The following is a 14650-nucleotide window of genomic DNA, read 5'->3' on the forward strand; positions in this document are numbered from 1 at the left end:
ACTCTGGGAGAAAACGTGTCTGTAGCTGCTCTGTTCTGCTGACTGAGTTATCTGCGTATTGTAATAATCTGCATCAGGCAAATCAAAGTGTCAATCTGTCATTTATTCAGCGCAGTCATCGCAGGGACTGTAGGCAGACTGTACAAAATAAAATATTAATTTGTAAAACAATAAAGGAGAAATATAGCACTTTAAACAGCATGGCATTCAAGGTCTTTTTAGCTAGTCATTTGCTTTTTCGAAGGCCTGTAGAAAGAGATCCTTCTCTGTAAGAGCTTCAGTAGCTTGCGAGGCAGGAGAGGAAGTTGATTTCGGAGCACCTCGTTGTTTCTCACATTCTTTGCAATGTAATCCTCACAAATCCTGTCAGGAGGAGGAAAAAAAAGCCTGTCAATTCTCATTTCTATTTTGGGAGACGAATGCATATTTAAAGTAACGTGCCCTACAAAGCAGCAGATACTTAGGACAGCAGATATTTTACTTGTCTCTAACAGAGCTGCTGCAGGACAAACTTGTTTGTAGCAATAAAGTGAGAATCACGGTAGGTCAGGCAAGGCTGATGGCGCCTGTGAAAACTCCGCCTCCATCCCACTTTACATCCTATTCATTTTGCATCGGACTTAATAAGTGCTGCAATGCTCTGTGTCGTACAAGGGATCTCGCTTTTACTTTTCTTGCCTTAGTTTTTTGACATCTTGCTGGTAAAGGTATCACAGAAAGTTTTTTTACCTAAACAGGGGATATGGTTGCGTCTGAAAAACAAGTGCATCATTGCAGTGACCCTGAAAAGAAATGCACAAGGTTTACATAGGTTCACATCCATAGACATATTTGTAGTCTTCATTTATTCACAAAACTATGTTCATTAGATCAGTTCCTTTAGCAAACATTCTCCGTAGGTTTTTTAATGCCTCATTGTCAGGTGTAGACTGCTCTGTAGAGAGAAAGAGACCTGATGCCTTACAAAGCAAGATTAAGGGCTTAGTTAACTTCATGGTTAACGCTGAGTTTTCAGTGTTAGAAAGGCAGTTCACTTCATGTTAGGGTACACTGCCACGGTAACTTGTACTTCAGGCCTAAGGGGAGTACTACAAATCAGGATTAATGGGTTAATTTGCGAAGTCTCGAAATGGGCTGACTTTTTTAGTAATCTATGTTGAAAACACCCAGACAGGAACATGTTCGGTTTGAAATCATCATAAAGTTCCAATTTTTTCCCTATTCTATTAATTCAGTTTGCTTCAGTTTTATTTATATAAAGTACTTAGTGTACTAGAAACAATCCCACAACACTCTATGAGCAAGTATGTGGCGACAGTCGGAAAGAAAAATTCCCTTTTAAGAAGAAGAAATCTCAGACAGAAACCAGGCGTAGGGAGGGGTGACCCTTCCACCATGACCAGAAGAGGGAGAGGGGAAATTTAGAAGGGAGCCAATATAGGGCAGCTCATAAGGGAGAAATATGGTCTCTCTTTCAAGTCCCTGTCAGTACACTCTCTGCACCACTTTGGATCAATTGGCTTTTCAGGGAGCTTTTGGGGCAACCTGATAATAATGAATTAAAATACAGGAGCCTCAAAGTAATAAAGCATTAAATGAAATGTAAATTCTGGTGATTCTGAAATTTTACAAATATTTTATACTCGATTTTAATCAGTTGCTAACACTCGTTTACACATCTGGAATTGCAGCTACTAGAACACAGAGCAGAAACTGTTCAGACTTTTTATAACCAGGAACACTTATTCAATCAATAAAACCTGCTTCACTTTGATCTGCAGACAAACTAACTAACCTCTGATATAGCTGTGTTGAACTTGCTACCTCATATAGCACTCTGACCTGCTCTGCAGGTTATGTTTCAGTTAAGAGATAAACAGTACAAAAATACCACCTGATCACAAATCAATTCTCTGGAAAACAGTGTCACCATTCCTGGAAGAGCCCATGTAAAGGCAGATCTATAGTTTAAAAAGACTGTTTAAAGTCTATGTTTTTTTGTTATAAGCATTAATAAAAAACATAGATCGTCAAAAACAAGCTCTAATTTGCATTGGCTGCAGCCATTCAAACCCACTTACACAGTGCTGCTTCGGCTGCATTTGTGTCACCTTTAGCCGATATTATATGTTCAGATTTTTCATATTTTCCTAATATGAAGAAAAAGTTTGCCCTTTCTTTCTGAAATATGCCACTGTGCTACCAGCAGACTTGTCCATGTCTACGATTGTTGTCTTTCATGTCATAGCTTGGAAGCGCTGGGTTGACTTAGTTAATTACCACCTTTGTTTGTGTCAGTGGAAGTGAAGCCAGATAAGCAAATGATAACTGTGCACGTTGAACTTGCTTCGAAGTACAAGCCCCTGCAGTATAGAGTAAACCCTGTTTAAATTTTACATAACATACATGTAAACAAAAACATAGTTTTCATGTTGCACCTGTGTCATGATTTCCAAAGACGTGGAAAATTAAACTAACTTCACCTTTGTTTTTAGCTTCTACATGCGTCTCCCTCTGATACTTACAGTGTCGACAAGCAAGATGTAGTCACAACTTCCACCAAACACAATCACATCAGCATCTTTGCCTGGATTAGCTGTGTGCCACAACCTTAAACAGGAGAAGGTACCACTTAAAATCTGATCACAGTTTACAGCAACGCTTTATAACGTTTGTTCAGAGTAATAAATATTACATTCATAAGTTGTTACCTTGGCTTATTCTTAAAGGGATGCTCTAACTCTTTCCACTTCTTTGTTTCGACATCAAGCAACCACCCATCACCTAATCGAGCAAGGTTTGTTTTACTAAGAAGAAAACAACTAGAGGACATAAAAGGACCAAAGCAGCAAAGGAAATAAACTTGAATAAGAGGATGCATTTTCTTACTCATTGGTTTGCAGTCAACACTCAGACCTCCAAACAGGAACAAGGTGTTGTCTGATACTGCTGTGAGTGTGTGCCATGATCTCCCCACCGGAGTTGGGGACAACGGGATTCTGGAAAACCGATTTGGCATGATACACACAGTTAACTTAAAAACTCACTGTGAGCTCAGGTTCTGCATACACCACATGACAAGGTACAGTATAGCAATGACACATGGCTACATACATTTCTGACCATGTCCATGATTCAAGGTTTAAGCAATGGATGTCATTTGTCCTGGTTTCCTGCATTTAAAAAACAGCACAAGTAACTTTCTCTGATCAACACAACATGCATCCATAAACACTACATCGAAAACCAACTGGGACTCTTACCATAACTCTACCTCCACAAATGTATCCTCTGTAACCGAGCGCAGCACTGCCATGGGCTGCCCTTGGAGCAGGAGCTCGGCCCTGCAAGCAAAAACAGTGTATAGTACTGTGCAAAAGTCTCAGGCTACTCCAACATTTCTTTATTTTTTTGCTTCCAGGGACCCAGATGTTATTGGAATTGTTTTTAAAGTTCTTGATGAGTTCTCCAGACTTTCTGAAAGTCAAAGTTACCTTTTCTGTACAACATTGAGTGTCTAAGAGCATTTCAACCAATGGTGTTTTCAAAATAGATAGCATTATGAACACAGAAATGTACTACCTGATTTTGTTTCATTTACTTATTTTTTAGCCATTCAGTGATAGACTTTCTAATGTGATCATTGTCCCTGCTGCATAACCCAAGTATGCTTGAGCTTTGGTGCACAAAACTGATGATCTGACATTTTCTACTCAATCTGCTCTCCATTAATTTCGGTAAGTCATCCCAGTCCCCAGACCATCACACTACCACCACCATTTTTGACTGTTCTGTATTGAAATGCTGTGTTAGTTTTATGCCAGATGTAAAGGAATTCAAACCTTCCAAAAAGTTAAACTTTTGTCTCACAGAATATTTTACCAAACATCTTTGAGCTCATCAAGTTTCTCCTTGGAGGTCTCCCATGAATGCTGTTTTTGCCCAGTTTCTTTCTTATTGTTGAATCATGAACTCCTAACTGAGGCTAGTGAGGCTGGCCTCTCTCTCTAGATCTCTAGATGTTTTTGTGACTTCTGTTCTAACCTCCTGGATGAGTCATCAATGAGCTCCTAGAGTAACTTTGGTCAGCTGTCCACTTCTGGGAAGGTTCACCACTGTTCCAAGTTTTCTCCGTTTGTGTATAATGGCTCTCATCGTGGGTCACTGGATTCCCAAAGCCTTATAAATGGCTTTTCAACCCTTTCTAGACTGACATATGTCAATAATTTGACTTTTCAGTTGTTTCTGTAGCTTTTTGAGATCTTTTAGCCAACTTCACTTTGTTAGACAGACTATATTTCAGTGATTTCTTGAGCCAACAGGTCTAAAGGTCTTGGGGTTTGATAGTGAAATTGAACTCAGATTGCGGTTTATCACAGTTAACTCCTTTTTAAAAAGGGGAAAATTCTGTTTTTCAGGTAGGTTTGGATAGCCTTTTTCCCTTAATAAATGATATCATAATTTAAAAACTGCCGTTTGCGTTTACATTGGTTATCTTTGTCTGAAATTCCAATTTGTTTGATGATCTGTAATGACGATCATGTAATATGAAAGTAAATCAAATATGCAAAAAAAACAGCAAAAGGGCAAACCCTTTTTCACACTGTACATGGTAGCATTTCTTACAGATTGCACTGGATAAGAACAACACGCATAGGTGATGATGAAATATTGCATCAGCTGTTTCTGTTCAGCTGTGTAAGCATGCCCTGCAGGAGCTGCAGTCAAAGATGTTCCACATTTCTTATACACTGTCTCATCAAAGTGTTGTATAAAGATTGCATGTGCTCAATTTTGGAACATTTTGAGAGCAACAGTCAAACATGCCTAGCCTTAGGTCTTAATAATTATCTTTTATTTATATTTCCACTTGTGAAGTTACTAATTAAAGTTTTATAGCATCAGGGGAAAAATCCCACACATGAAATTCCTGACTTCAGTCAATACCAGCATGAATTAATCTCAAACTGACTCACGTGGGTCCGCGGTTCACTCCAGCTGGACTGCATGGGGTCAAATATGTGAACTTCATTGTTCCATCCCCAAAAGACATCTCCCACCTGGCAATAACAAAAGAGCTAAGCAGGTGTAAAGAAGCTAACTTTTCTAACAAAAACCTTCAAAAAAATCTCACAGAGACAGCTAACAGACTTGTAGTGAGTAACAAAAAACCTACCCATGAAGTTTCATCCACAATAAAGCTTCCACTCCTCCGGTCGAGATCACTCAGTAGTTTGTGACCATAACCACCAAAGTAGGCGAGCCTGGAAAAATATCACACAAAAAAATAATTTCCAATTAACATAAAATTATACATCCAATCAAGAACAGACGTAACGCTGAATAGTTTTCAAAACTCAACACAGGTTGTGTTTTTGTTCGGATGATGACTTTAAGATAAAGAATGCTAAAAAGATGTTGAAAGCCTGACAAAACCTGGATTTAACGTCAAATCCAAAAACAGTAAAACCAAGATTACAAGATTAACTTGTTAACAAAAAATGTTGATTGTGTGGACATCCAAATCTGCTCGGAAATTGGTGCAGGAAACAAAGACACATGGATAGCCTCTTCACTTCATGTATCAAAGTAAGATCAAACACCCAGCATTCAATTTAAAAAATGAAAAAGACACGGAAACCTAATTTATCTATTTATCTGTCCATTTTCTTTCACTTTTCCAAACCAGCGTCATGCGGGGAAAATTCAGTATCTAATCCTCAAAATTTCTTTAGTACCAGTTTTTGACAAGTAATCTTAAAAATAGATTTTAGTTCACAACTACTGATTTCCTGTAGTGATTTATGTGGTAACAAAATGCTGAAAATTAAACTTGATTAAAATTTCACTGTGCTCACCGTCCATTGTAAACCCAGCAGGACAATTTGTCTCGGGGAGAGGGGGCTGAGCCAAACTCATGCATTATCCTCTTCCATGTATATTTCCCATCTTCCAGGTTGACGCCGTACATCTGTAGGATGAGAAACACTGATCAAATCTTCATTCCTTTATCTCTTTGCTGCATTTATTTATCAACATTTAACATTTTCTTTCAGCGTCTTTCCGGTCTTTCCACCTTAAGTTCATGCCCATAGATACTTCTGTTTCGCACAACATTATAAGGTTTATGTGGAGTTTTTGACCACTAGAGGCACTACAGAGTAATCTTTAAATGATCAATACTTCCAGCTACTGATCATGGACACAAAAAACATAAAATGTACATTATTTTTAAAACACTATCTCTGCAAATTTTACATAAGGAAAGAAAGCATCGGGAGTGCTTGCTAAACCTTAAGCATTCACACAATGTAAACATAACTATGTTTACAAAAAAAACACGTGTCATTAACAGTCACTTCCTCAGATATTAGTCAAACCTGATTGGTCTGTCCATTGTCATCACAACCTCCAAATATGTACATGTGTCCATTCATGTAGCAGCTGCAGGTCCCAGACATGGGGGGAGGGACGTCCCCATCCATGTGACACACCTTCCTTCAGAAAAATGGAAAAAGAAAAGAAAAATGCAGAAAAACTGCTTATATTCACTCACAACTCAGAAGTCAAACAGCCCCAGGAGAGTGCTTGTAAGTTCAAACATAGCTGAAATGTCATATGACTCCAACACAATTTCCACGAGTTGAAAAACAGAGTGAAAGTCAGGGCTTAACAGGCATTGGTATTTTTTGTTTTGCAAACAGAAGCAAGCAGGAATTTTTTCAGTCTTCTTACCAAATACCTGCGTCTAGTTCATACACCCAGATTTCATCATTAGGTAAGAAAACTTCTTCCTCAGCAACAGACTGGAAAGAACAAAATAATTAAATAAATTAAGCACTTTAGCATAACGTCTCATTTCATTTTTATATTTTCATCTGTCTCCAGAGAAGTGTCAGGTGTTTGAGTCAGAAATGAAAAACAAAACGAAATTAAATTAAACTAAAAAAAATATTTTATATTAACAGATGTTTAATCACTACTGACTTATTAACATATAAGAAGCATTATAATACAGGTGCAGGCGGTGGAGTTAGGTCATGTGGTTTGGGAAATGAAAGCAAAAAAAAAAAAGCAAGAAGCTGTTACATATAATAATGCACAGCAGTCCTCATTTATTTATGAATGTATTTTTATTTTTAATTTTACTAGGTATAAATTGGCATATACAGTTAATGCCACCATTTAAATATCACATGTTTAATACAGTACTGGAGAAATTTCCCTTCTCTTCCTTGTCATTTGTGTCTTTTATGTTTCAGTGTTTTCTCACCATATAGCCTCCCCACACATACAGGAGATTGTCATGCAACACAGCAGTATGTCCGCTTCGTTCCCGGGCGACCAGCTCCGAGCAGTGCCTCTCAAAGGCGGAATCCATAACTGACTGGTATTTACACACAGAGACGTGAAGGCATGCACTTGAACCTAAAAATCACACAAAAAAGGAAAAAATGTCTAAATGTCTCACCTATGCTCAACTATATGTATTTACGAGAACAAAAGCAACAGCTAACTGTGAGTAGAAACTCGAACCATCCTACTGTCTTCGGTTTATGCTAAATATTATTTGGGTATGCGAAAAGAAAAAAATGGTAGTCTACTAATTCAACCGACAAAAGCTCGGAACAGGTTAATACATAACCACAGTACAAAAACACTGAAAAACTAACGTTTAAATAACCATACTTAGTGCATACTCACGGGACGCAACGCGCTGTTAGCTGTCGGATATTATTTCTTCATGTTTTTAAACCTACATATTTTGGACAAGAAAGCCTCGGTGCCAAATACTGTAAACACAGCTACAAAATAAAATACTACTTCCGGTGAACCTCTTCCAGCATAAAATTTCTATTTGTTTTTTTGTTTTTTTTTTTATCTCACAATAACTCGGAATTTTGAAGTTATTGAGTCAAAATTTCGAGATATTAAGCCAAGAATTTTACTCTTGGACAGCATTTTGTCTTGTTATTTATTTATTTATTTTTGTATAGATTTTTGTTTTGGTTTTGTTTGTTTCAAAAGAAGACCCAGAAAGGCACAGTTGTTCAGCTTGTACAACATGGACAGTTTCTCTGTCCATCCATTCATAAGCACTAATAACCAGTACTTATGACTAATTACACTATATAGTCAGTAATATATTCAAAAGGATTTTTTTTATAAACTTGAATTAAGGCCAAACAAACAAATATTTTCCAAAATCAATTTCGAAATCAAAAAATACCATGAGACAAATCTACAGTTTTGGAGCAGAATTGTTTGTGTCATCGATACAGTTAATTTGTGGCAATAAACAATTACTAACGTATGGTTCACTATGGTAGCTTACTGACAAATAATGAAACTACTATGTTTTATATAATTATCACAGTCTATAAATGGCAGTAAAATATAAGGTGACACGTGATAGAGTAATTGTATTCTGTTTTGTCAAATCACTATTAACATGCTAAGAAATATACAATATAAACAATGTAACACCTTTTGCGCTTCGTTTTGATAACTTCTGTTATTATTGTTATTATTTTTGTTATTCATAAATAATTTATCCTTAAAAAGCTAGGTGATGTTTTATGCATCTTTAGCCTGTATTAAAAAACACAATAATGGAAATTAGAATAGACTTAAAAGAGAAACTCACAGTCAAAAAAAACATAATTTTGTGAAAATGATTCGGCAGATTTGTTTTCAAGTTCGCTTTTTTTAATAAAATAGAGGCGGCCCCTAAGACGGAAGTGACGACACTTGCGGAAGTTTGCGGAAGTTGACATTTAGCGCCAAAGCTTGAGTCGGAGCAGAAATAATCATGGATGTTGCACGCAGAATAAAGACGAAAGTGTCTTCTGGCTTCAAGATGAGAGGACTTATACTGCGCCCGTATGTATTCTTGTGTAGATAAAAATGTTTTTTTTCTGCTTTGAAAACTTTCGAAAACACAACGACGTCTTTTGTTTCATCTTGAAGTTACGAACAGGCAGCTCGCTGTGCAAGCCTTCTGTATTTTGCCTTATTAAATACAGAAAAAATGTTTTTAAAAACGAACAAAGAAAGCTTTTTACACTTTTGTTAGACTTCATTTTTATTGGATGTGCACATATAATTCGATGTAGTTGGACCGTGTTTAGTCATGTAGTTGTTATCTTTGTTTATTTATTTGTTGATTGGCTTCTTCTTGTTCTGCGCTCCAGTGAGGCCAGCAGGTACCTTGTAGAGGTGCTGGAGTCCGTCAGTCATTCTGAACTTGATGATATTATTGAAAGGGTCTTGGATGCAGTGGAAAAACAGCCATGTGAGTGCAGTACAGCTTGTTGTGTGCTCCTATGTTTGTGCTCCCATGTGAGTTTTTTCAGACTGTGACTGTACTGATTTTTCGCGCAGTGTCCTCCAGCATGATCGAGATGTCCGTGGTGGAAAGTGCCGTGCAGGATTGCACTCAAACTTGTGACGAAACAATGTAAGTTTAAAAAAAAAAGCATTGTTCTAATATTTTTGGAAGGACTCGGGGTGTCCTTTGTACATCGACTGAAATGAAATATCCACTGGACTTATTACTCATGTAGAAGCTGACACAGTATGCTTAATTAATTGATCATAAAGCATTTTAATATAATGAATGCCAGTAAAAACTAAATGCTGGGACAGAAATCATTCAGTTGCAGGTTCTTTGTAGAGTAAGGTTGGGATTAACTTGTTTACTTATATGAGTCGTCCCTTCCAGAGATAATGTTTTCAACATAATTGGAGCCTTTGATGTGCCCAGATACATTTACAGTGTGGAGAGGAAGAAATTTGTACCGTGAGTAAAACAACTTTGGTTTTTTTTTTTCTCTTTTGTTTTAAAGTTAATGTAAATTATTGTTTAAATATAAATGTTTCTGCCGTTTTGCAGACCGCAGTGTGTCTGGCAAAGATTGTAAAGCTTTTATTTTGACTTTTGACTTCCATCCAGCATCAGTATGACCAGTCATCCAGCCCCCAGTCTGTGTGGCCTGGCCAGAGAAAAAGCTGAACTCTTCAGGGAGCGCTATACAATCCTTCAGCAAGTCAGTAAAATCTGTCTCATGATTCCAGGCTGACCTGCTGTCTTTGCTGCCATTTTTAATATGTATAGTGTGCATGTCGTATTCATTTCTGCAGCGAACACATCGCCATGAACTCTTCACCCCGCCAGCGATAGGAGCTGCTGTTGAAGAGGGTCAAAACAAATTTCAGGTATCACATCTAAGCTACTGTAATGGACACTGTGTTAAACGTGTATTACCTCATGTCAGCTATTTAAAAAAACAAAACAAATTTAACTAACCATTTTTAGCATTATTTGTGTTTCCTAGCTGAAGACGGTTGAAGCATTGCTTGGTAGCACAGCTAAACTGGGAGAGGTGATTGTACTTGGTATGATCACACAACTGAAAGAGGTTAGTGATCCAGATAAATATAAGAGATTATGTTTTGTTTTGTTTTCCATTTCACTGAATGCGATGAAAATTGTGACTTTATGTTCAGTTTGAGGATTTTGTTGTTGTTGTTGTTGTTTAATCTGGTTCATTTAACATTTGAAAACCATTCTTTTCAGGGTAAATTTTACCTGGAGGACCCAAGTGGAACAATACAGCTGGACTTGTCCAAAGCAATATCCTTTGATGTTAATAAAAGTCCTTCATATTATGCAAAATCACATGGAATATAAAAGATAAATTCCTTAGCTCCACTCTCACCAGTTTCATAATGGCCTCTACACAGAATCCTGCTTTGTACTGGCAGAAGGTAAGATAATTATTCTAGTAAAAATGGCAAAATGTGGATTTTATACACACATCCAAGCCTATTTGTGAATTTGCAACTCACGGTTTGTTTTCTAGGTTGGTACGAGGACTCTGTGTTCCACGTCAATGGTTTCGGGTTCCCACCAACAGAGCCTTCATCAGCCACAAGGTCAGAGGAAGAGTAGTTGTACTACAAAATATACATTTTGACATTACATTCTAGTATAAAGTATGAGTTTCTGTGTGTGTGAGATCATGTTCAGACTAAAAGTTAAGGAGCTTCCAGTGAAGTGAAGTCAGTTTAACTTGTCTTCCTTGTTAATTTGTGAAAATGCCACTGAATTAATATGAAGGCAAATACTCTTTAAGTTGGAGATCATCGTCATTATAAGCTACACAGACATGCCAAGATCACACTTCTCAACAGCAGACTATAAAGACTGAATACAGTCACAGTATGTTACAGGAGGGCTTAGTTCCCCAGCCTTATTGTAGTCAGAATGCAGGACTTAAAAATGTTTTTTTAGGAAACTTTTAAAGTGTATAATTTTAATTCAGTTACCATCAGGGGATTGTTAAGAAACAGCATCTTATGAGAACACGATGAGCAATTGTGGATTTGGGCTGTCCTGCTTGGGTCCACAGTATTATTTCATGTTTTACTTGAATTCCTTGATAACTACGGCTCTATTATATGAGGTCCCCAGAAAATGATTCTGATTCCTTGGTGTAATTGTTATATTATTTCCAGAGCATACTACGGAAACATTAACTTTTTTGGAGGTCCATCTGCCACTTCAGTGAAAACGTCCGCAAAGTTGAAGCAGCTGGAAGAGGAGAATGAAGACGCCATGTTTGTTATCGTCTCCGATGTCTGGCTGGACAGTGTGGAAGTGATGGAAAAGCTCAACATCATGTTCTCAGGTCTGATAGTGAACTTTACAAGTCAACAGTACACTTTTGCGTGACACCAGTAACATTTTTGATGTCATTTTTAAATTGCAGGATATGCTGCCATGCCCCCCACCTGCTTCATTTTCTGTGGAAACTTCTCTTCTGCCCCGTATGGGAAGACACAGCTCAAATCACTCAAAGGTAAAGTCTCATAACACACTGAACATCTTGAAATCTCTGCTTGTGAGTTTTGACAGATGCTCTAAAATTTTATTGACATAGTTTTTTGTGTAAACACTGTATGGATCAATTGACTGGCCGTGATATGGAGCTCACGCTGAACGTAAGCACAGCGATTTCCTGTCACGTATGTCCTGTGACAATTCCAGGAATGTTTATTTAAACAAGACAGCTGTGAAACGACGTGTCCTCTGCTGTCCGCTATTATTTTGGTGTCTGAATCCTGGTGTGTGTCCTCAAAAAATTCCTCCGTGGAATGAAAACATTAGTGCCCCTGACATACTGCATACTCTGACCATCTCATACTTCAGTGCACGTTATTTATGGAGCAAATATGGCTGCTGTGCAAGTCATTAACTGTTATAGGAAACAGAGAGTGAATAAAGAGCCACAAGCCAGTGTTATTTGTTTAAAACGATAAGAAGAATAACAAGCTGCTGGAAACACCACTTGCTGTAGATTTGTTGGCTGGACATCTCCCATTCAACCACATCCCAAAGGTGCTCTATTGAATTGAGGCCTGGTGACTGTGGAGGTCATGTGAGTACAGTAAACTCACTTTCATAGTCATATCTTGTTGGAAGCAGTCATCAGAATATGGATACCCTGTGGACATGATCAGCATGATATTCAGGTAGGCTGTGGCATTTAAAGTTGATGCCACAGCAGAAATCGAGACTCGACAGACCAGGCAACATTTTTCAAATCTTCTGTTATACAATTTTAATCCATTGTAGCCTCAGTTCAGTTTTTAGGTGACAGGAGTAGCAATCAGAGAGATCTTCTGCTGCTGTAGCCCGTCTGCTTTAAGGTTTGACATGTAGTGCATTCAGAGATGCTCTTAAGGATACAGGGTTGTAACAAGTGGTTATTTGAGTTACTGTTGACTGCCCATCAGGAAACAAGCCAGTTTTGTCCAGAGTTGGTTGTGTGGGAAAATCCCAGTGGATCAGCAGTTTCTGACCAGCTTTTTTGGCACCAACAATCACATCTGCTTAAATCACCTTTCTTCCCTATTCTGTTGTATGGTTTAAGTCTTAAATGCTTCCACATGCATAAACGCATTCAGTTGCTACCATGTGATTGGCTGATTAGATGGATATTTTGAATAGCTATACATATATAATCGGTCAATGCTAAAATCTGTAGAACATCTGAACAATTTAATAAAGGGACAAAGACAAAGGTTTTCAGAGGTTTTACTCATTTTTTTTATTATTATTAATTTTGTTTATTGTTTTTTAGAGTCACTGAAAGCCCTTGCTGATGCTATATGCTCATACCCCAGCATTCATAGCAGGTAAGCTCTAATAGATTTTTCACTCTGTTCTGCTATTGTTTTGTTTTCTACTTACTCATGTTTCAGTGTGTTCATCTTAAACCCGCAGTAGTCGCTTTGTGTTTGTTCCCGGTCCTGAAGACCCTGGTCCAGGCACCATCCTGCCACGGTAAACCTTAATAGACGCTTAGATTTCAACTTTATTCTGTGAGATTTTGATTCGAGTGGTTTGAACAAATGTGGGTAAACTATGTTTCAGACCTCCCCTGGCAGACCACATCACAGAGGAGTTCAGACAGAGAGTGCCATTTTCTGTGTTCACAACTAATCCATGCAGGTGAAACAAACATGTGGCTCTTATTTGATGCACAAGTATCTGCTAGTGTGTTTAATTAAGCTTGGAGTACAGGTTTTAGATATGATTTTGAATAGTTTTAGTTAAAACCATGCAGACACATAATGTAATGATGCATATTTCTCTGACAGGATTCAGTACTGCAGCCAGGAGATTATCATTATCAGAGAGGACCTGGTCAACAAGATGTGTAGGAATTGTGTCCGATTGCCCAATAACAATCTTGACATTCCAAACCATGTGAGTTTCAACTTTTCTTAACAAACCTGTTCATACAGGAAGAATCATCACTTCAGCATTTATCATGTTGTCAGAGGTTTATAAGCCTTTGTTAATCATTTTTTGCTAATATTTTTAAAGCAAAAAGTAGCTTTTAGTAGTGATAGTAGTATTTTTCTTTTTCTTTCTCTTCTCAGTTTGTTAGGACAATCCTATCCCAGGGTCACTTGACTCCACTGCCTCTGTATGTCAGTCCTGTATTCTGGGCCTATGACTTTTCCCTACGAGTCTACCCGGTACCTGACGTCATCGTCTTCGCAGACAAATACGACCCCTTCAGCATCACTAACACAGACTGCCTCTGTGTCAACCCGGTATGAATGAATGACAGATTCTTTGTCAGAAAATCATAGAGGATGCTTTCTTCTAATATAAGTAAGCAATATCTTTTTTTAACCTGTTTACTTTGTCAGGGTTCCTTCCCAAAAAGTGGATTCAGTTTCAAGGTGTACTATCCATCCAACAGGACAGTTGAGGACAGGTGGGGTTTTTCCTCTCTCTTTGTTTTTGGTGTATTTAACAGTGACAATGGTGGTTTTAATGGTGATTGTGCTCAAACTAAACAGTTTTCTTATTTCTTCTTCACAGCAAACTTCAAGGGCTGTGAAGAAAATCCCGGATTTGCAATTTGACTGTACATTACTTTTGTATGATATTAGATGTTGAAAATTGACTGGTAATCAAATAATTTTATGGTCTTTGAGTCTTTGTTCTATGAGGAATAATAAAGTTTTTATGCTTTGTACTGAACTTTCTGACCTTTTTGTGTCTATGCATTGAATTGCAACTTGAACCATCCTTAGTAGTCAGTAGCATTAAGTTAATAACATTATC

General features: G+C 37.7%; 2 protein-coding genes across 3 annotated transcripts; one reads left to right on the plus strand and one right to left on the minus strand.

The window, feature by feature from the left end:
* Positions 1 to 82: 82 nt before the first annotated feature.
* On the minus strand, positions 83 to 7830 carry LOC113012187 (kelch domain-containing protein 1). 2 transcript variants are annotated; one of them, XM_026152234.2, is made up of 14 exons: positions 7705 to 7830; positions 7274 to 7428; positions 6736 to 6806; positions 6381 to 6498; positions 5859 to 5971; positions 5177 to 5264; positions 4977 to 5060; positions 3264 to 3344; positions 3115 to 3173; positions 2890 to 2999; positions 2712 to 2784; positions 2526 to 2610; positions 730 to 782; positions 83 to 363 (listed from the first exon to the last, which is right to left on the minus strand). In XM_026152234.2, the coding sequence occupies exons 2-14, from the start codon at positions 7379 to 7381 to the stop codon at positions 219 to 221; spliced, it is 1188 nt and encodes a 395-aa protein (XP_026008019.1). In that variant the 5' UTR covers positions 7382 to 7428; positions 7705 to 7830; the 3' UTR covers positions 83 to 218. The 2 variants fall into 2 exon arrangements, with proteins under 2 accessions (XP_026008019.1, XP_026008021.1); XM_026152236.2 differs by lacking the exon at positions 730 to 782.
* pole2 (polymerase (DNA directed), epsilon 2) lies at positions 7416 to 14566 on the plus strand. Its single transcript, XM_026152232.2, has 20 exons — positions 7416 to 7518; positions 8722 to 8883; positions 9195 to 9295; positions 9385 to 9460; positions 9725 to 9802; positions 9956 to 10049; positions 10144 to 10218; positions 10338 to 10421; positions 10580 to 10636; positions 10722 to 10770; positions 10866 to 10938; positions 11521 to 11693; positions 11775 to 11864; positions 13149 to 13203; positions 13292 to 13351; positions 13442 to 13519; positions 13669 to 13777; positions 13954 to 14130; positions 14230 to 14297; positions 14405 to 14566. Exons 2-20 carry the CDS (start codon positions 8813 to 8815, stop codon positions 14421 to 14423), a joined length of 1587 nt encoding a protein of 528 aa, XP_026008017.1. The 5' UTR covers positions 7416 to 7518; positions 8722 to 8812; the 3' UTR covers positions 14424 to 14566.
* Positions 14567 to 14650: the final 84 nt, after the last annotated feature.

This window comes from Astatotilapia calliptera, chromosome 19, assembly GCF_964374335.1.
Source record: "Astatotilapia calliptera chromosome 19, fAstCal68.1, whole genome shotgun sequence".
Taxonomy (NCBI): Eukaryota; Metazoa; Chordata; class Actinopteri; order Cichliformes; family Cichlidae; genus Astatotilapia; species Astatotilapia calliptera.

Excerpts from the sequence above, each read along its gene's own strand:
- pole2 (XM_026152232.2), top strand. The coding sequence starts at position 8,813 with ATGGATGTTGCACGCAGAATAAAGACGAAAGTGTCTTCTGGCTTCAAG. Across the intron at positions 13,204-13,291 it reads TACCCCAGCATTCATAGCAG|TAGTCGCTTTGTGTTTGTTC; the intron begins GTAAGCTCTAAT and ends TTAAACCCGCAG. Across the intron at positions 13,520-13,668 it reads TTCACAACTAATCCATGCAG|GATTCAGTACTGCAGCCAGG; the intron begins GTGAAACAAACA and ends TTTCTCTGACAG.
- LOC113012187 (XM_026152234.2), bottom strand. The coding sequence starts at position 7,381 with ATGGATTCCGCCTTTGAGAGGCACTGCTCGGAGCTGGTCGCCCGGGAA. Across the intron at positions 5,061-5,176 it reads TTGTGGATGAAACTTCATGG|GTGGGAGATGTCTTTTGGGG; the intron begins GTAGGTTTTTTG and ends TGTTATTGCCAG. Across the intron at positions 2,785-2,889 it reads TGTTGACTGCAAACCAATGA|GTGATGGGTGGTTGCTTGAT; the intron begins GTAAGAAAATGC and ends TTGCTCGATTAG.